The following is a 21767-nucleotide window of genomic DNA, read 5'->3' on the forward strand; positions in this document are numbered from 1 at the left end:
AGACGTGAATGAAAATCGATCCGAAAGTAAATGTGCCAAAAAAGCTCATAGGCTATCATTCATAAAGCATTCTTCCATGCGGAAATCCTGAAAACAGCTAACTTTACCGAGCACATAGCAAAATGTCTATTCATAAAGGCAGTTTCCCCATGAAAAGCTGACATTCCTGAGCAAAGAGATAAATTACCGCCTTGTGCGGTGATTATCGTAGCAAATGTAACAAAATGTCAATTGATAAAGATTAGAGCAAGCGGTATGCGGACAGGGATTACCGGTCCCTTGGAAGTAGCGATAAGCATGCGGAATACATTTAAGGTAATGGAGAAAGACCTCCCAAGCAGCAGCAGTGAGAGCAGCGCATGGAAGGACTCAGGCATCTTCTCCTGTTACGCCAGCCTACCGACAGCTTAGAGCCAGCCTAGTGCGGGAAATCACTGCACTGCTATCGCAACTGGCAACATTTTTATGAATGAGCAGCCAGAAGTCTAAAATACCGAAAGCGGTTTTTTTCCGCATGGATTTTTGTTACCAAACTCACTTTTATGAATGATAGCCTATGTGTATTCCCAGCATAAAATAATTATGTGAGCTTCCCTATCCCTTTCACTTCAGGTGTTCTTTAAGTGGATCATTTAAATCAAAGTGACTGAATCTGTGAAAAGAAACATTGATTCTTTGTATGCTCTTCTTTAGTATTAAGTTGTGCATTTGTCAGGTTCCCTATAACACTTCCCTAACAATAAGTGAATTATTTATTGTATTGTGGTTTCTCTTTAGCTGCTGTCTGTTCATGTGCTGATGAAAACTTGAGTACAAAGGAAAGAATAGAAGTTTGCCTACCACTTTATAAAAATATGGTGTCTTTGCATCTTCTGCTTGACAGGTGAGATGCTGTCCAAACCCGCAAACTCTGAATAACGGTTTTCCATTTTCACTGGCTAACGTTGTGGGTTTGTCTTTTAAGGTCGTCATCAGCAGTGGACCTTTGCAAAGAGTTGCTGAATAGTTGGACTGATAACACAGATCTCCTAGAGCTTTTGTGTTCTGTACATATCGCAACTGGGCAACCTGATGAAGGCATGGAAGTGTGGATGACTGCATTCAGAAACAACCCTGGAAATGCACAAATATTTTATTACTTCTGCAAATTTTTAATTCATCAGGTACAGTTATGTATTTTAACCAGCTTTCTACTTCAAGGTTATGTAGCTGTACTGTTAAGTCGATTTGAGGGCTAGACCCGTGCAATATTGAGCCAGCAGTCGCTTACAGTAACTATTGCTGTATTTGTAATATGTTTGATCTTCAGTTAAACAAAGGCTCCTCTTTTAAGATTATTCTGATTATTCGCTCTCCTAGATATGGGCAGTTGACCTAACTAACATCTGCTGTCCCTCATCGTATCTTAAAGCGGACCCAAACCAAACATTTTTTTAATTCAAAATATTTAGTTGCACCACTCTGACTCATACAAAGATAAACACTCCTTTAAGCCTATGAGCATTTCAGCGCATGCTTTTCACCCTTCTCTGTTCATTACTAGGGTAAGGCCTGGGCCACACTAGCTCCGGGTGCGGGACGCATCCGCGGTCCGGGCTCCGATTTTTAAAACCCGGAACGCAAACGGATCCGTGCTGCCTTTTTTGCAGCACACGTTTTGGATCCGCTTGCGTTTTTTGTTTTTTTTTTTTGCTAGAGGGGGTAGCAGCCAGGACGGGGGGCTGCGGGCAAAGCGGCGGCCAGGGGGGTCACATCCCCCCCCCCTTGCTCACCTGGGTGCCCCCCGTCCCCGCTCCCCCTCCAGCTCGCATATAATGTAATAATTTGTACCTAATGAAGTTCGGCGAGCCGGGCACTTCCGCCCACACCGCTCGCCATCACTTCCTGCAATGTCGCCCTCTGTATTTCAGTGGGCGGCATCGCAGGAAGTGACGGCGAGCGGTGTGGGCGGAAGTGCCCGGCTCGCCGAACTTCATTAGGTACAAATTATTATATTATATGCGAGCTGGAGGGGGAGCGGGGAGGGGGGCACCCAGGTGAGCAAGGGGGGGGTGGATGTGACCCCCCCTGGCCGCCGCTTTGCCCGCAGCCCCCCGTCCTGGCTGCTACCCCCTTCAGCATGGCGGCCCCCTCCTTCACCATGGGACACTGGAAACTGATCCGTTTCCAGTGTCCCAAAATGTCAGTGAAGAGGGAGGCCCGTTTCCCCATTGATTTTCACTACCCGTACGTGTATACGGGTCCGTGAAAAATGCTGCAAGTCCGGACTCAGCGTCCCGGGTTTAAATACGTATTCCGCGGATCGCACGCGGATACGTTTTTAACTTGAGTGTGTGCTGTTCCTATTTTTAACATTGGTATCCGTGGCTACGTTTTTCGTCCGGGACAAAAAACGTAGCTACGGATACGTTTTTAAATTAAGTGTGAACTAGCCCTTATACAGGTGGCAGCCATTAGCAATTCCTCCATTGCCGGACACCACCTACTCCACAAGTTTGCCGGATTCTGTCCCGGAAATATGAAAGGAAGGGAGGGGTTCTTCCAATAAATGTAAAATATTTTATATTTGTCATCATGCAGCTGAAAAAATGCTGCTATTTATTATTATAATTTAGAAAATAGATTTTATTTCTGAAATCTTGTATTTTTAATTTGGGTCCACTTTAAATCTCAGCCCACTTATTCAGGTCACACAAAGCTTCTGTCAGTAGAATTACTACACACCCTGTGATCTGCACGCATGTATTCCTAGCAGTAACCTACATGCATAACTAGAACCACCCAGTGAAACATTTAGTGTATAAATCTCAGTGAGAAACAGGCATGCAAAGCAAGATCTTATTACCAAAATACTGACCTAGATTAAAACTACTGTATCATGGAAGGGGAATTTACTAAATAATTGAGGTTGTGACTTCATCTACTGTATAACAGAATTTCCTAGTGTTTTGTTTGAAGCCCCTTTCCAGTCATACATTTTTTTCCTAGATCTGTGTGGACACTCTGAAGTGTTTTACTATAATTTCCTTTGGTGCTGCCAAATAAATCCTTTGTAAAGCACCTGGTCAATAGCTCAGACGTGTGTAAATTTCTGTAAAGGTAAATAGGGCAAAGGTACTAGGTGTGGCACATCCCAAAAAGTGAGCAAAAAAACAGGCTACAATCCTGACTGACCGCTATGGCTGCACCTGCAGTATGAACTTGCTGTCACTGGACGTGTGCTCCGCTTAAAATGTTAGAAGGAACAGTTCAATAATTCTTGCAAAGATCAGAGGCGTGCACCTTCCATCCAAGGCTTTAATTCCACAGTGGTGACAGTGTTACAGTCCAACTAATATACATTGCATGAACGTGCATAGCCAGGCAACATTTATATAGTGAACAAGCGTGGATCTTACGTGTCCATAGTGCGGGCTGATCAGTGGGTTGGAGGTGGGTGGTAGGCACAGAGGTGGCGAGCGACGGCTGTTTCGCGTCAAGTGTGTAACCTTCTGCATCAGACACTGTTCCTGCTCTAGGGTGCAGTCTTCTCAGGGAGATTCAGTCTGGCTATTCTCCTTTGCAGGCCAAACAGCAGGATGATGCAGTCCAAGCAACTGCAACAGCCCCACCCATGCCCTCCATTCAGTATTTGTAGCTGCTGAAGCATCATTTCACACACAAATCAAGTAGCAGTGAAACTCCAATGTCTAAACTGATAAACTGTATATATAAGCCTGCAAGTGAATGCTAAAGTAGAGCTAAAGCCATCTGTTAGCTTAATTTAGAGTCGTCGTCCCCCAATGCTTACTCACAAGTTAGAAAAATGGTTTGGTTGTGATCTCTGTATGTTTTTTTCCCAGAACGTCCTCCTGACAGCACCCCTCCTATGAGACTTGTCTCCCTCCCAAACTTTGGACAGGAAGCTAGAAGATACAAATTTGCATAACAGGCAGGCAGGAGTAGTATATAAAGATGTTACTCACAAAAGGTATTCAGTTGTTTTTCCTGTCCCGGACGGGACGCTTTGAGAGGTCTCCAGGTGCTACTACGTCAGGCGGCGAGTGCAGCGTGCAGCGCGGGCATAGTAAGGCTGAGCAGGGGACTCAGCTGGTCCAGCGCACAGCGTGGAGGAGGCTTCTCCTAGAGATGCGGAAGCTTTATGGCGGCAGGAGCGCGAAACCGGAAGTTCCGGGTGGAAGTGACGTCATGCGCATGCGTCCCGCATGACGAGTCAGCTGACGGCATAGCGGCAGGGGCCGCGGCGGTGTTAAGATTGACTTCAGCTGCAGGTAATTAACAGGGGTATATATATGTGAATGTTAGCCACGATCACCATTGCTGTCGGTGATCATGGAGGACGCTGTAGGCCCTTCTCCTCTGACTTCTGCGGAGTCTGGCGCTATCCCCTCTCTGGTGAGCTGTAATTTTTCAGACTTTGAGGGAGTTGATTTGTAATCATAGGTCCACCTTGTAAGGCTGACAGTCTGTCTTTATTTCTTTTTAGCCTAAAGCCCCAAAAGGTGATAAAGACAAAGACAAGGCTGTGTCTCAGCAAGGTCAAGGGGGACAATCTTCTGGTAGAACTGAGAAACGCTGTGTTATGTGCAACTCTCGCTTCTATTCTTCCTCTACGAAGAAACTGTGCCAGTCTTGTAGAGAGAAGGTGGTAAAGGAGGAATCCCCAGTGGTATTTAAGGACTTGATGGGATGGATGCGGTCTGAGATGGCCTCGGCCATTAAAGAGATAAAGGATTCAGCAATGGCGGAATCTACAGTTCCTTCTACTTCTGCTGCTGATACTGTGCCTGCTCCCTTACCAGCCCCGGTGATTGAGGGGCACAGTCAGTTAGAGGCTTCACCTCATCAAGTTGCAGCTAAACGTAAAAGAAAGGATAATGAATCAGGGGATTCAGATTTATCTGGAGAGGAAGGAGAGATTTCATCTTTGGAGGAGATTTCTGGGGAGGAGGAGGAAAACCCAGAGGTTACTCAGAAGTTTGCTTTCGCACCCAACTTAATGAAAGACTTGTTGTCGGCAATGCAAAATACTATGGGGATAACAGTGGAGCGGAAATCTTTGACCCCCTTGGATCAGATGTACGTGAGTTTGGCGGAACCCCAGAATTGTTTCATCCCAGTCCATTCCTCTCTAAAGTCAATGATTGGGAAGGAGTGGGATGACCCTGAAAGGAGGGCATTTTGGCCCAAGTCTCTTTCTCGTCGTTATCCTTTCAGTCCGGAAGATCAAAAATTCTGGGGTCCGGTTCCCAAACTGGACCCGTCGTTTTCAAGGGTGTCGAGAAAATCCGATTTGCAGTTTGAGAACTTTGGGAATTTAAAAGACCCCATTGATAAAAAGATGGACAATCTGTTGCGTAGAGCTTGGGAGTCAGCATCTTTAACATTTAAACCAGCAGTGGCATCCACGGCAGTGGGACGATCCCTTAAAGCTTGGCTCACGCAGACTCAGTCTAAGATAGCTTCGGGGGTGCCCAGAGAAGAAATTTTAGAGGACTTTCCAGATTTGTTTAACGCTACTAATTACTTAACTGATGCAGCGGATGATACGGTTAAATTAACGGCCAGAACAACTGCCCTTGTCAACTCGGCAAGGAGAGGTATATGGGTAAAAACATGGCAGGGGGACAATTCGTCTCGCTCCAAGTTGTGTGGTTTGCCCTGTGAAGGTGAACTGTTATTTGGTTCAAAGCTAGACCAGACGCTAGAGAGAACCTCAGATTATAAGAAAAATTTTCCGACCAAAAAGAGAGCTTTTCAGTACAGGGGCCCAGCTCGCAGCGGCAACAAGGAACCTGAGGCAAAGATCCCACCTAAAAAGAAGTGGATTCCAAATAGAAACCAAAAAGGGAAGGCTCTTTTTCCCCGGTCCAACCAACCCAATAAGCAATGACGCCAGTATTCCAGTAGGGGGAAGGCTTTCCCACTACTACGAAACATGGTGCCAGCGGTTCACAAGTCAGTGGCTCTTGAAAATAGTGTTGGAAGGTTACAAGATAGAATTCGAGTATCCCCCACCTCTGCAGTATGTGGTAACTCCACAGCCAAAATCACCAGACCAAAGGAAGGCATTACAGGAGGAGGTTGCTTCCCTTCTGGGAAAAAAGAGTGATCCGAGAGGTACCATCCTGCCAGAGAGGCCAAGGGTTCTACTCACCAGTTTTTCTGATAAAAAAGCCTCAGGGAGCCTTCAGATTTATTCTAAATTTAAAGGGGTTGAACAGGGCCGTAAAATACAGGAAGTTTCGAATGGACAATGTGAAGTCTGTAATAACCCTGTTGCAAAAAGACTGTTTTCTAGCTTCTCTGGACCTCAAAGATGCCTACCTGCATGTACCAGTTCATCTAGAGTCCCAGCAATTCCTAAGATTTGCAATTCACCTACAAGAAGAGGTAAGACATTTCCAATTTAATGTGTTACCTTTTGGGCTAGCTTCATCACCTTGGCTGTTCACAAAGGTGATGGCAGAAGTTTTGGCAGTCTTGAGGTGTAGGTCCATTAACATCATTGCTTACCTAGATGATTTATTGATTTGGGGTAATTCTTTACAGTCTGTAAGTGATCAGGTTAAGATATGCATTGATAGTCTAGAGTCTTTAGGCTGGTTAATTAACTGGTCAAAATCGGCGCTAATACCCAGCCAATCTATGGAATATCTGGGGTTTATTTTTTCCTCCCGCCAGCAAAGAGTATTTCTCCCAGAAAGAAAAGTTTCGGCAGTACTTAATTCTGTTCTTTCTTTTCAGAAATCAAGGTCCATCAGTATAAGAAAAGCCATGGCACTTCTCGGTCTGTTAAGCTCAGTCTTCCCTGCAGTACAATGGGGTCAATTCCATGCCAGGAACCTGCAGTTGTGGATACTAAGGAGCTGGAACAGGAACATTTCAGCACTAGAAAGGAAGATTCTGATCCCATACGGTGTGAAAGTGTCGTTAAACTGGTGGCAGGAACTGTCTCACCTATCGGAAGGCCGCATGTGGTTTTTTCCAGTACAAAGAATCATAACGACGGATGCCAGTACGTGGGGGTGGGGCGCTCACATGGACTCTCTACCAGCACAAGGGCAGTGGTCCAGGGCTATGGCAATAAGATCCTCCAACAGCAGAGAACTGGAAGCAGTATGGAGAAGCCTTCAATTCTTCAAGGATCAAATCAATCAGTGTCATGTCCTGATCAGGTCCGACAACAGCAGTGTAGTGGCTTACCTGAATCATCAGGGAGGAACAAGAAGTCGTCGGTTGTGGTCTCAGACAGCAAGGATTCTGCATTGGGCAGAGAGCAACTTAACATCCGTCAGAGCAGTTCATTTGAAGGGGACTTGCAATGTTGTGGCAGACTATCTCAGCAGGTCAGCGATATTACAAGACGAATGGTCTCTGAATCCAGAAGTATTTGTTCAGATCAGCCAGGCATGGGGCACCCCTGCAGTAGACTTATTCGCAAGGAGACAAAATTCAAAGTGTCTAAAGTTTTGCTCCCTGTATCCAAAGGACAATCCGTGGGAAATAGACGCTTTCTCGATAGAGTGGCGGTTGAACCTGATGTATGCATTTCCCCCAATACCTCTGATATCAAGGGTTCTGAACAAGATTATGCAGGACAGAGCACAAGTAATTCTCATAGTACCTTTCTGGCCGAAAAGACCGTGGTTTGCTCTGTTACAGAATTTAGCGATGTGTCAACCAATAATGTTACCAGTCAGAACAGATTTGTTGTCGCAGGGCCCAGTTCTTCACCCGGACTTCAAGCGTCTTCACCTTTCAGCATGGAGATTGAGTGGGGAATCCTGAAATCAAAGGGGTTTTCGGATAAACTTTCTGAAACGTTAATACAATCCCGCAAGAAGGTGACGAGGCAGATTTATCAGAAGACATGGAAAATTTACTGTGAATGGTGTACAAGGAAAGAGAAGGATTCTAGACTTTCCGCCTCAGCTCTGGAATTTCTTCAGGATGGATTTCAGATGGGGTTAAGTTCCAGCACTCTTAAAGTTCAGACAGCAGCTTTGAGTGTATATTTAGAGAGAAGATTAGCTCAGGAGGAGTTTTTTCTTCGTTTTTTTCAGGGAATTAAACGTCTCAGGCCTGTGGTGATATCTAAGGTGCCCCCTTGGGACTTGAATGTGGTGTTACAGAGTCTTTGTGAACATCCCTTTGAGCCTCTGGATCAGATTCCAGATAAATTTCTGACGTTGAAAACGGCCTTTCTTCTGGCAATCACCACAGCCAGGAGAGTCAGCGAACTTCAGGCCTTATCCATTAAGCCACCTTATTGTACCATCTCGGAGGATAGGATTACTCTACGTCCAGACTTTGCATTCCTTCCTAAAGTGACTTCAAAGTTTCATCGATCTCAGGAGATCTTTCTGCCATCATTCTGTGATAAACCAACTAATGAAAAGGAGAGGAAGCTTCATTGTTTGGATGTTAGAAGGTGTATCCTTCATTATCTTGAAAGGACTGCATCTTGGAGAAGATCAGATGCCTTGTTGGTGCTGTTTGCGGGGAAATTCAAGGGGAGGCAAGCCTCTAAGACATCAATTGCAAGATGGATCAGACAAACTATCACCGCGGCTTATCAGACTCAAGGGAGGCCTTTACCGACCTCAATTAAAGCTCACTCCACAAGAAGTGTATCAACATCTTGGGCAGAGAGGGCAGGCGCCTCGATAGAGCAGATTTGCAGAGCGGCCACCTGGTCCAGCCAAAATACGTTTGTCAAACATTATAGACTAAACTTATTAGCCAATACTGATCTAGCATTCGGAAGAAAGGTGTTGCAGGCAGTAGTCCCTCCCTAACTTATAATGTTCTTGTTTATCGTCTCATAGGAGGGGTGCTGTCAGGAGGACGTTCTGGGAAAGCCAAGCTTACCTCGGGTAATGTCTTTTCCAGTAGTCCGAGTGACAGCACCCCTCCGGCCCACCCTAATAAAGGGCATAATTAAATTAATCGTTTCAGCAGCATTTGGTGTCCGTGTCTTTTTTTATAACTGAATACCTTTTGTGAGTAACATCTTTATATACTACTCCTGCCTGCCTGTTATGCAAATTTGTATCTTCTAGCTTCCTGTCCAAAGTTTGGGAGGGAGACAAGTCTCATAGGAGGGGTGCTGTCACTCGGACTACTGGAAAAGACATTACCCGAGGTAAGCTTGGCTTTTTTCATCAAGGCCAATGTGACACAGGTGACTCTACTCCTGTGACCAGTTTCTGGAGGATGCAGCATGTAGCCAATGCGGTCACATATTTTACCTATATATTGTAGCTTTTTAAGGCATGTCAGGACAGTGGTTACCTAAGTGACAATGACCTTGCGAATATTTCCCCTCTTATGCATAATGAAGTAAAGTCAGTTGTTAAAAAACAGGTTTCTTTTCTTTTTCTTCTCTTTTCAAAACAAACCACTGTGCATTTTCCCAGATACTAGTACAGTTGTCTGGAGTTCTAATTTTAATTTCAAAGAACTTAGGAAATGGCAGTAATGTTGTTTTAGCTCTTGAGATATTAAAGTGTACCTGAGTTGAAGCTCGGGTACAAAATAATATACTTGCCTGAGAAGCCTCTGGATCCGAATGAGGCTTTCTACTGTGTTCTCCAGGCCCCTGTTACCGCTCGTGTACCGTAAAAAGATTACTGATTATTATCAGTAATCTGATTGGAGTTGTGCTCCTCTTCAAGCACAAGTGCGATTCTGCTGTGGGGCTGCAGCAAGGGCGCGCTCGTGCCAGAAAAGGTGCATGGCCTCGATCAGCTGGAGGGTTCCTAGCGGTGGAGGACACTACGGAAGCCTCTGGAGGATCCAGAGGTTTTCCTCTCCTAAATTGTTTCTGAACCAGAGGTTCTCTTTAACCTCCCTCCCTAGCAGTATTGATGGAAATACACGTCAATACAAAACATGCTGTGAACAGTATTGACATACATGGCATTACTTTCCTGCACTGTATACTAGACCCTTGCTTGACACATTTTGGCAAGTTACAGGGGAAAAAAAAGTTATGAAAATTAAGCACAGAAAATTTTGCACAGAAATCCTGGGAAATGGCAGAGAGGTAAAGGGACCCTGAGAAATCCGGACTTGGGGCTTCCAAAAAACACTCCTACTCCCCCGTAGCCAGTGAGATCCCCCGACGTCATCATCTTCCCTCCCGTGGTCTCGCTGCTGGCTCCAGTAATCTGGTGACTTTGGCTGAAGACGTGTGCGCAAGCCCTTGGTGCGTCATCACGCTGTTCGCGGTAAGATCACTGCGCATGCATGGCTCTCTAAAGACTGAACCGCGTATGCACAGGGCTCTTAAGACGACCGGCATGATGGCGTCCTCAGCCAAGTCGTCGGATTACCAAAGCCGGCAGCGGGACCACGGGAGGGAAGAAGAGGACGCTGGGGCGAACACAGTGTATCCAACAAAGGAGACTTGGGCGCACAGGGAGTAACTTCGGCGCCATCAGAAGACGGAGCTGAAGTTACTTTTAAAACACAATAATTCGGCTTCCAGCAATTGCTGGAAGCCGATTTATTTCATTCCCCACCATCCATGGCGGCCTGGAGGGGGAATAGTATTTAACACGGCTGGAAACTTGTGCTGCAGCAGGATCAGCCATATACCGGATGTATCCTGCGCCGATTCCTCTTGTATGCCGCCGGGGGACCTCACGGGCTACAGGGGGGCTGGTGGAAGCCCCAGGTAAGTCTGGATTTCTTTTTTTCATTACTGCTCAGAGTCCCTTTAAGGCTGGGAGGGGCATGTTGTGCATTACTTTTTTTCCCTTATTTTATAGGGAAGACTTGATTCTATTCCTGCATTAATGGAAGAATTTGTGAAGTCCTTTTTTGAAGACCTTAATGATCCATGCAGCCCTGCAGATCTCATGAGGCAAGTTTGGTTTCATTTAAACACATAACTTTGGCATCCATTTTGAGCTTAGCCATAAATGATTTTCTTAGTATTGTGTGTGATTAGTAACAGTAAGTTAGTCTCATATTTTATGACATAAAATTAGCATTTTACATTGTTAGTGAGAAGGGTTGGGAACTGCCGTACATGCAGGTGGCAATCTCGCATAATCATATATGTATCACTCAGAGACATCAGTGAACATATCCAATTCCAATCGTAAAATGGCCTTTAATAATAATAATAAAATGATTATGCGAGATTGGCACCTGTGTTACGGTGGTCTTCATCTGGTGAGCCTCTTTTGATTCTTAGGGTGGTGGGCACCACGTGTGAGCACTATTATCACCTGCACCCGTATTGTGGAGTATGTTTGCATTGATGGTAATACAGTATCACGCTATGTGAAGTTGTTTCATATAGGTTCGGTTGTTGGATAAGCGCGCAGCGGAGTGCAAGGCACCATAAGAATACAACTACTAACAGGAGAAAAAGCAGCGCACTCACAGGACTTTTGTTGTGACTATATTATCTACAGTATATTCGGGGGGGGGAGGAGGTGTGGACATTGCGGGCAGCGCAGCATTTTTGTGGAGACATTGTCCGCTATTGCTGGACTTGCCTCTTGGGGACTTGGCTAGCTTGGTAACTGTGTAGTGAGCTCCTGGGCAGCGAATTGGAATTGAGACTTATGGAGGCTGACATTTGTTTAACCTCCCTGGCGGTAAGCCTGTGCTGAGCACGGGCTATGCCGCCGGAAGGCACCGCTCAGGCCCCGCTGGGCCGATTGACATAATTTTTTTGGCCATACACTGATAGATTTGCAGCAGATTCTCCAATCAGATTCCTGTCAGATGCCTGTCAGGTCGAATCTGACAGGAATCTATCTGATGTGTGCCACAGAGTAGGAACAGATTTCCAATAGATTTCAGAATGAAATCTATTGAAAATCGATCGAAATGCAGTGTTTCACCATTTGATCCAATGCAACCCTATGGGCCATCTATGTGCTGCCAGCATCCGAGTGACCCTGATTTTCCGTCCAGACCGATCAAGCAAATCAGCTAGAAATCTACTGATTTACCGATCAATCATGCTTTCTGCCAGGGCTGTGGAGTCGGGCAATTTTGGGTGCCTGGAGTCGGGAAAAAATGCACCGACTCCTAATGAATTTGTAACTGTAATTAAAATAGAAAATATGATAAAATGTTCTATTTCTCAGATAATAGTCATTAAAAATAATGTATATATACAGTAATAGCTGTGCTTAGTGCACAAAAATGAAATAAACCAATCAAAATTAGTTACTTGTGCTGCTTCAATAAAGCAGTCACCGTATTTTTAAGGTCAGATATACATATCTGATTGTGACTGTATATATGATGTGTACACAGGAATCTCTTATATATGTTACGGCCAGAACCCGAAGTTTGGCCACTTCTAGTTCTGGCCGGCCACTTCGGGTTCTGGCCGGCCAATGCGCGAAGTGGCCGCTGCGCTGCGGCCAATGTTAGAAATGGATTGATTCCTCTCAGGTTAATGTATCTTCTGACCGCAGCGCAGCGGCCAAACGTATCACAACTTAGTGAATTTATTGCAATTCAGCCGGCGGCAATGTAACAATTCAAGCCGCCGGCTTTTTCTCTGCGCCTCTCTCTCCTTCCCCCCCCCCCCCCCCCCCTCTCGCTCCTCTTCTATGGGCAGCCGGCGGGGACACGAGTGGCAGCTGGAGTCGTTCGTCGCGGCAGGGGAATCCTGCCGTTCTTGCAGAGCGGGTGCTGGCAGAAGCAATGTCTGCAGCCTCCCCGCTCTGCTGCCCTGGCGCCACGAACGACTCTCGGGGACACGAATGTCCCCGCCGGCTGCCCATAGAAGAGGAGCGAGGGGGGGGGGGGGGGGGAAGGAGAGAGAGGCGCAGAGAAAAAGCCGGCGGCTTGAATTGTTACATTGCCGCCGGCTGAATTGCAATAAATTCACTAAAGTTGTGATACGTTTGGCCGCTGCGCTGCGGCCAGAAGATACATTAACCTGAGAGGAATCAATCCATTTCTAACATTGGCCGCAGCGCAGCGGCCACTTCGCGCATTGGCCGGCCAGAACCCGAAGTGGCCGGCCAGAACTAGAAGTGGCCAAACTTCGGGTTCTGGCCGTAACATATATACTAAATAACATCTATGCTGTAAGAATAAAGCCTGATGTGTAGCCGTGTCCCTAATAGAGATGGTCAACGAGATGGAAATAATTCTGCACTGATGCTGATTTATGCAAATGTATGCACTCCCTTTGCTGATGAAATCAAATAATATGATATGTTAAAATTTGGTTTGGTGACTACAAATTAAAGGGTACCTGAAAAGGATGAAAAGTAAAGTTTTATACATACCTGGGGCTTCCTCCAGCCCCCTTCAGGCTAATCAGTCCCTCGCTGTCCTCCACCACCCGGATCTTCTGATATGAGTCCTGGTAATTCAGCCAGTCAGCGCTGTCCGGCCGCATGCCGCTCCCACAGCCAGCAACATTCTGCACCTGCGCAATAGTGCTGCACAGGTGTAGTATGCTCCTGGCGGCGGAGTGTGTGCATGCGCACTACGCCCGACTGGCTCAAGTACCACTACCTGGACTCATAGCAGACGATCCAGGTGGTGGAGGAGGACAACGAGGGACTGATTATCCTGAAGGCGGCTGGAGGAAGCCCCAGGTATGTATAAAACTTTAATTTCATCTGTCTCAGGTTTACTTTGTTACACAGTAGTACTATACTCTACATATGCACTCCCCACAGAGCTGCAGGGAATCCACTGAGAATGCTGTGCACATTGAACACAGAGGTGTTGTCTGTCACCCATAAACCTTGTTCAGATTGTGCATGAAGAATGTGTAATAGAGGAAGAATCTCCTCATTCCCCTGCAGAGTACCTGCACATCATTCTTACATGTACCCACACTTACATTGCCTAGGGCCTGATAGATGTTCTTTGTTCCGGTTTGTACCTTTTACAAGTACTCTTACCAAGGACTAGTTTTAGTCTAAAGGGAATAAATATAGTAGTCTACATATCCTTCTCACTTCAGTTGTCTTGTAAAATTCCTAAGCGTTGGCAGTTAAGAGACGAATTTCATGTTACATACTTTTAATCAACAAAATTGTAATATGCAAATTAGAGGAGTCGGAGTCGAGGAATCGGAGTCGGTGGAATCCTAAACTGAGGAGTCTGAGTCGGTGGATTTTTGGATCGACTCCACAGCCCTGCTTTCTGCTGCATCAATTTCTAGCCGATTTGATCAGACTAGTCGACTCGATCGTCGATCCATGGCTAAAATCGACCAGCGTATGAGCCCCTTAATACTTTTAGCCATAGACCCTGAAAAAGCATGCGGATAAGATGTCAAGATTAGATGCATGCTTGTTGCAGGTGGGTGATTAATGCACTACTGACCAGAAATATGGTCAGGACTGCCAGACAACTGGTATTGCTTAAAAGGAAATGAACACGGCAGCCTCCATATGTCTCTCGCCTCTGGGTTCCTTTTGAGCTGTGCACTCTCCAGTCCCTTACCCTGGGCTTTCCCAATGAATGCTGAGGGAATGGAAGAGCTGTCTTTGCCAATTTTTCTGCTATAAATCTTGAGTGAATTTTCTTCAGAATTTGCTTCAATAGAACATTGGTGATCAATTTGATTTGAAAAGTTTTTTTTTTTTGTTTCTTTTATAGTTTCTAACAGAATTGACCCTTAAAGGGAAGGTTCAGGGAGGGTGGGTAAAAAATCAAAATCAATTTCCACTTATCTGGGGCTTCCTCCAGCCCGTGGCAGGCAGGAGGTGCCCTCGCCGCCGCTCTGCAGGCTCCCGGTGGTCTCCGGTGGCACGCCCGACCTGGCCAGGCCGGCTGCCAGGTCGGGCTCTTCTGCGCTCCAAGTCCTGGTACTTCTGCGTCCCACGCCGGCGCTCTGACGTCATCGGACGTCCTCCGGGCTCTACTGCGCATGCGCAGTAGTTCTGCGCATGCGCAATAGAGCCCGGAGGACGTCCGATGACGACAGAGCGCCGGCGTGGGACGCAGAAGTACCAGGACTTGGAGCGCAGAAGAGCCCGACCTGGCAGCCGGCCTGGCCAGGTCGGGCGCGCCACCGGAGACCACCGGGAGCCTGCGGAGCGGCGGCGAGGGCACCTCCTGCCTGCCACGGGCTGGAGGAAGCCCCAGGTAAGTGGAAATTGATTTTGATTTTTTTACCCACCCTCCCTGAACCTTCCCTTTAAGTTGTCTGGGTGAAAATGTAATGTTAAGCACATGCTAAGCTCTTATATAACTCAAGGCTGTTTTTTATTTTCAGTACTCTACTGAATCACTCAGTACCACTGGATTTCAAAGCACCAGCACTTAAAACAGAAGGATGTCCTAATGTTTCAGTCCTGCAAAACTCCTATCTCTGGCTAGTTTTCTGGTGAGTTTCTCTCCCCACCCACCCACAGCATTATCACAGTGTCCAGTAGTGGATATTTGGCGTATGGGTTCACAAGTTCACAACAGCTTGTACTGTAGTCTAAAGATTCAAATATGGGAGCGAATATCCTGTAGCTTGCTGGAGGAAGCTGTATTTATAGATTTGTGAATTCCTCTTTTCAGCCTGTGGCAGTCTCTTCATGCTCGCAGAGCAGAGGCAACTGATGCTTATGAAGCTGCATTAGGGGTGGTGATGCAACAGAAATTGCTGCAAAAGCTTTGGATGAAGTAAGTAGAAATATTTCCCTGTTGTACCGCAGGAAAGCTATCAAAGGTACAGATATCCTTATATTCATTGGCTTTTTTCTTTTCAGTTATCTTGTCTTTACCAACAGCAATGTACTGGGATCCAGGAATAAAGTCCAGGATAGTAAGCATTTCACAGATTTAGTTAACCGATGTCTAATGACTGTCCCTACACGGCACCCAACTCCCTTTAGCACAGCTGATTACTGGACCAACTATGAATTTCACAATTCAGTAAGTTTTTTTTTTTTTTTTTTAATTTCTGTTCTTTTTATTGGTTTTGTAGTGTTAGTTTTACATCAAGTACATTTGCAGGGGAAAAAAATAAACATTTAGGAAAGGATACATTTGGCTTCTGGGTCCTAAATTATAGTAGACTTGCGTAATAAGATCTACTGTACTCACATTAAATGTGAGGAATTTGGAATAACCTCCTTTCTCCTTTTGACCAACTCATGCACAAAGTACTCCATTACTCCTGCATACCACCAAATATCCTATTATGAATACATCCATTGTTATAAAAATACAACTTATCTCTGCTGGTAATACTGACTACTTCCCTAGTTAGTTAGCCTTAATTACTTAATCTTTGTAGACAAAACCACTAGATGGTTCACAGCTGTGCTGGGTGATCAGAGCCACCTCTGCCAAGGGCATTTATCTACTCAACACACCCGTTTTGTGCTCCTGCAGACTATGATGCATCTGCTCAGAACTCTAACCGTTAAACTGGCAGATACATGGCCGTGTGGGTGAGCCATGGAGTACATGCACAATGAGGAGTGATGCATCAGTGTACTAACTTGAGACATGCTGTCATGTGTAGGAAACCTCAGCACCAGAATGCACACTTGAAATCAACACAATAAAACTTTGTGGCAAGTTTGCATCAGTAAACCACCTGCACTATTGATAAACTGTTGGCCTTACAGATTTTAGGTAAAATGTGCCAGTTTTTCCAGTGGAACAAATTGTAGACTTAAATTGGCCATACTATTATAGATTGCCACCCAATGTGGCAAAACAATCAATTCCTCTCCGATTGGGATTCAGAGTATTTTGGTCAAAATCAATTGATCAGACATTTTGGGGGAATCTATTCCCAACAGATTCAATCAACGTGATCAGATCTGCCAGTCATCGAATGGAAAAATGGATAGGTGTATGGCTACTGTATATAATGTTTAATTTTCCTAATTCCTGTTGTGTTTTTCAGGTTATTTATTTCTATTTAAGTTGTATTCCCAAAACACACCATTCTAAGACTTTGGAACGGTTTTCATCCATGATGCCTGCAAATCTTGGACTTGCACTCAGGTGAGCTAAATATTTTCAATTTTTGTGCATTTTCTTTGTGCAGCAGAATATTGGTTGCATGATGTAGTTTTCAGAAATGTGTTGGGCTTTATTTTTCATTACCTCTGACAGACCTGGCTATGTTGGGCACAGCAACATTGCCCTGATGTATTGTGGGAGAGTGATGGGAAGTGGTTAGCAGCTTAGCAATACATGGGTGTTTGGAGATAAACACTGGCTCATCAGCTATATACAAATGACTTGTACTAACGTGAAAATGTGTGGCCAGTGTGTATATTGTATTGTTTGTTTCCAGGGTTCTGAAACAAGAAATGGAAGATAACAATATGCAAACTGTGAAAATGCAATCCAAGATGTTTACCTATAACTTCCCAATGTGCCTGTCCATCTGGAAAATGTAATGTACAAAATGTTCTTATGTATTTGTTATATAGTGTACAGGTAATACCAAATTTACATGTGTTTTTCAGCACATATACTTAGGCATTAAAGATCTATACCAAAAAAGCACAACCCCTTTAAAGTTTTTTTTTTTTATTATTATTATTTTATTGTGATGTTGATGTAGTTAGTAACTTATTCATCCTTTTATTTTTAACCAGTTGTGATGTATTTATATTTTTTTTATAGTTTAATTTTTCATAAATACCTGCACCCTCTTTTTAAAGTGTTTTTTACTTTTCTGCTGTGTATGGTGAATAATATATATTTTGTTTTAAACCCTTAGAGCCATTGCAGCAGAAACTTACCTTAAAGGACATAAAGAGGTAAGCTTTCATGAATTTTATGTAGACCATACATGTCAAACTCCGGCCCGTGGGCCAAATCTGGCCCTCAGTCTCATTCAAATTGAGTCATTAAATTTGGCCCCCAAGGGTTTCACCGCTTTGCATTATGTTTGGCCAATTCTAGACCACCAGGTAAGCTATATTGGATGTGAAGCCCTAGAACACCAGGGAAGCCATATGGGGGAGTTGGGGTGGAAAGCACTAAACACTAGGGAACTGTATTGGGAAGGGAGGGGGCCATTTAACACCAGGGAACTGTATAAGGGGAGGGAGATGGCCAGTAGACCTCGAGGTTGGCCCACGACTTGGTCCCAGAATTCAATTTTTGCCCACTTTGTGGTTTGAGTTTGACACCCCTGATTTAGACATAGAGTTGAAGCCATGACTAGTGATGAGGAAAAACATTGTAGCATGGAACTCTCTACTGACCCAGAGAACGACAAAAAGCTCAGCCTGTCAGACCTCTGCATGTTAAATAACCTGCTTTTAGCTAAATGACCATGCAATATCTGGCTATCATAGGCTATATTTCTTTGGCTTCCCAAGTCAATGAAAATGAGTATAGTAGTACCTAGGTTCTCAGCATTTTATATGCACTCCTGGGGATATGTGGGTCTATTTTAGGAGGTACTTGAAATTTTAAATGTTACATTGAGTTCTGTAATGATTAATAACTCTTGTATAAATATTTCCAAATGAGTGTTTTTAGTTCTGCAAAGCATATAAATACAAGTATGGAGTATTCTTAAAGTGTACTTCAGACGGTGCATAGTGCTGTATATATACTTATCTGTGGCTTCCTCCTGCCCCATTTGGTCAGTTGGCTCCGTCACCGTTGACCCGTGGTAGCCTCCAGTATCTTCAGTTGGGGTTAGTCGTGTTTTTTTGCGCAGCCTGGACTTTCCCGTTGCAGTCCTGCGGCCAGGAGCGTCATGCACAGTACTATTGCATTGAGCTGGCGCTGAATGGGGGGGGGCTCTTGCACTGCCCGGCCGTGCAAGCGCTGAAGAATACACCAGAGACCATGACTGGGAGGGCGGTGAGGGAGCCCACATACCAAATGGGGCCGAAGGAAGTCTCAGGTAAATATACATGCAGCAGTATATATGGCTCGGGTTTCCTTTAAGAAAAATTATATGTTGAGTTACTTGAGATGATGGTTACAGCAGGGCACTTGGCAAACACCATGACGTGGTACATGTTGTAAGAATTTCTGTTAGGAAACATTTATTTTCTCATCCCTAGTCCGTTTAATAACCGGTTGGCTGCCAGATGAATTGGAAAGCTAATTTTTTTAACATTCGAATATAGTATAAATATCATTGCAATATTCTGTTAACAGTAATGGGGTTACACTTAAAATGGCAGCTCAGCAGAGGATGACTGGTCTGAAAACAGGCTACAAAGACTGTAGTTGGCATCTTTTGTCTAACCTGCTGACCACAATATCTTTATAATGAGGTCTTAGTGAAAGGTTAAACACTGAAAGAGACACTGAAGCGAAAAAAAAATGATATAGTGAATTGGTTGTGTACTATGAATAATTACTAGAAGATTAGCAGCAAAGAAAATATTCTCATACTTTTATTTTCAGGTATATAGTGTTTTTTTTTAACATTGCATCATTCTATAATATGTGCAGATTACACAACACTCAGCATTCAAAATGAGTCTTTCAGAGCAGTCTGTGAAGTAATGACCTCTTCTCTAGCAGAGGAAAAGTAAATAGTCCAGGAACAGTTGAGATAATAAGTCAGATAACAGCCCTCTCCACGACTAACTTAGTCGGAGAGCTTAATGGCTTGTTTGCATAGAGATAACAACTGGAGTTTCTCAACTCTTCCTGTACTGGAAACAATTACACTGATGTATCTGATCTTAATGTTTTACTTCTTAGCTGTGCTACACATACAAATCAGAATATCATCATTTTTTTTCGCTTCAATGTCTCTTTAAAGGACAACTGAAGTGAGAATATGGAGGCTGACATTTTTTTTTCCTTTTTAAACAATACCAGTTACCTGGCAGCCTTGCTCATCTATTTGACTGCAGTAGTGTGTGAATGACACCAGAAACGAGCATGCAGCTAATTTTGTCAATAATGCGGGAAACGCATGATGTGCTGCATGCTTGTTCAAGGTCTATGGTTAAAAGTATTAGAGACGGAGGATCAGCAGCACAGCCAGGCAACTAGTATTGCTTAAAAAGAGATAAATATGGCAGCCTCCATATCCTTCTCACTTCAGTTGTCCTTTAAAGGGGAACTTCAGCCAAAACAAACATACTGTCATCAAGTTACATTAGTTATGTTAATTAGAATAGATACAGTAGGTAATATAATCTCTCACCCACCCTGTTTTAAAAAAGCAGGCAAATGTATGTGATTTCATGGGGGCTGCCATCTTTGTCATGGGGGCAGCCATCTTTTTGGTTGAAAGGAGGTGACAAGGAGCAGGCGACACAGTTCCAACTGTCCTGTGTTCTGATTACCCCTCCCAGCTGCACACACTAGGCTTCAAATGTCAAATTCAAAATGTAAAAAAAAAAAAAAAAAAAAAAATTGCACCAAAACAGCAGAACGTGAACAAAATCAGAAATCCCATCATGCTTTGCACAGCATCAGGGGAAAAAAGCCCGGGCAGTTTTCTTCTTTGCAGCTAAAAATGAGGCTTGTATAAGAGAAACAAAGTTCTGATGCTGTGAAACTGTTAAAGAAACACCAAGCCTTTTCAGTGCTGCTGAGTCGATTTTTAGTCCGGAGGTTCACTTTAAGGTGCATTCACACCTCTTTATTTATATCACCTTTGGGGTATCAGGACTGATCCTCTTGTATGATTTTGCTGGTTCTCCTGTACAGACGTGTGTCAGGTGTGTAGCTGACCAAGCATTCTGTAGCTATGCGGAGGGACAATGGAATGGCTTGAGCGTGACCGCATGCAGTGGAGTGGCACAGACAATGCAATCGGCCATCGCGAGGGGGAGTTGTTCTGCCAGGCGTATTGCTCGGGGACCGCTTTCCACACGCCTATTAACTGAGGCAGTTGTTATTGGCCGACTTAGTCAAGCGTGTGTATGGACCTTTAGGCCTCTTTTCGGTGGGTAGCCAAACTGCTTGCTTGCATTGGGGTTCTGACCAATCTTTACTTGAAAAAGGGTTTAACCACTTCACATCCCCTGGGACTAGTAACTTCGTCCCTGTAAAATCCCATATCTTCTTTCAGGGATGTAGCTACTAGGTCCCTCCCCGCCATGCACTCCCGCGTGCCCCCGTGCTCATTACTGCCGCCAATCTTTAGCCGGGAGATGAATGGGAACGCAGTTAATCTTTGTCCCGTATGAATGGTTGCAGGTATCAAAGCATTGCCGTGATCATTTGTTTACATCTGGCGGAAGCCATGCGCACATTGCTTCCTATTAAGCGTGCTATAGGTATGCAATAAGTATGCACGAGGACATCTAGTGGCCAAATAGTAAAATGACATCTACAAACATTTTTTCATTTTGTTCCATACACTTCTTTAACACTTGTGCTCTAAGATCAGTTCCAGAAATCTGCCTTCTTTTGAAGAGGAAAGTCAGTTGCAGCAACTGTCTCATGTTACAAGATGAAAGGCAATACATCTTATGTCCCAAGCAGTAGTGCAGGTTGAGTTTGTGATTTGTGGAAATGCAGCGGACAAAGCCATGCAAGATGAAACGGTCTATGTAACCAGCTACATAGAACCTGCTACTCTTATCACTAGCGGCCATGTATAGCTTGTGAGGGAAGCTTCTGTGTAAAATGACCACTAGGTAGAAAACTTTTCACATTGACAGATTGTTTTATGGCATGAGCAATGAACCGTTTTGTTCCTGATAATGATCCAGTTTTATTTAGTTTGTATAATTTATAAATATTTTTCTTTTCTCCCCACCAATTCCCTTCTACCACTCCTTGCTTTTCAGGTCCAGCATTTCTATGAAAGAGCCCTTCAGAAGATGCCTCTGTGTGCTGAACTCTGGAAAGATGTAATATTT

The 21767-nt window shown here is 44.5% G+C and overlaps 2 protein-coding genes across 3 annotated transcripts in view; both read left to right on the forward strand.

The window, feature by feature from the left end:
* Positions 1-21767, forward strand: part of ZFC3H1 (zinc finger C3H1-type containing) — a 126864-nt gene that overhangs the window by 103973 nt on the left and 1124 nt on the right. For both annotated transcript variants that reach the window (XM_068276678.1, XM_068276677.1), the window contains 10 exons: positions 778-883; positions 965-1163; positions 10779-10873; positions 15227-15337; positions 15520-15624; positions 15711-15876; positions 16862-16962; positions 17258-17359; positions 17690-17729; positions 21696-21758. In XM_068276678.1, the coding sequence (XP_068132779.1) occupies positions 778-883; positions 965-1163; positions 10779-10873; positions 15227-15337; positions 15520-15624; positions 15711-15876; positions 16862-16962; positions 17258-17359; positions 17690-17729; positions 21696-21758 (1088 nt within the window). The remainder of the gene's footprint in view (positions 1-777; positions 884-964; positions 1164-10778; positions 10874-15226; positions 15338-15519; positions 15625-15710; positions 15877-16861; positions 16963-17257; positions 17360-17689; positions 17730-21695; positions 21759-21767) is intronic.
* On the forward strand, positions 4333-9029 carry LOC137560762 (uncharacterized). The gene is made up of 4 exons (XM_068271911.1): positions 4333-4395; positions 4487-5608; positions 5709-6393; positions 6748-9029. Exons 1-4 carry the CDS (start codon positions 4333-4335, stop codon positions 8799-8801), a joined length of 3924 nt encoding a protein of 1307 aa, XP_068128012.1. The 3' UTR covers positions 8802-9029.

This window comes from Hyperolius riggenbachi, chromosome 3 (genome assembly GCF_040937935.1).
Source record: "Hyperolius riggenbachi isolate aHypRig1 chromosome 3, aHypRig1.pri, whole genome shotgun sequence".
In the NCBI taxonomy this organism is placed as follows: domain Eukaryota; kingdom Metazoa; phylum Chordata; class Amphibia; order Anura; family Hyperoliidae; genus Hyperolius; species Hyperolius riggenbachi.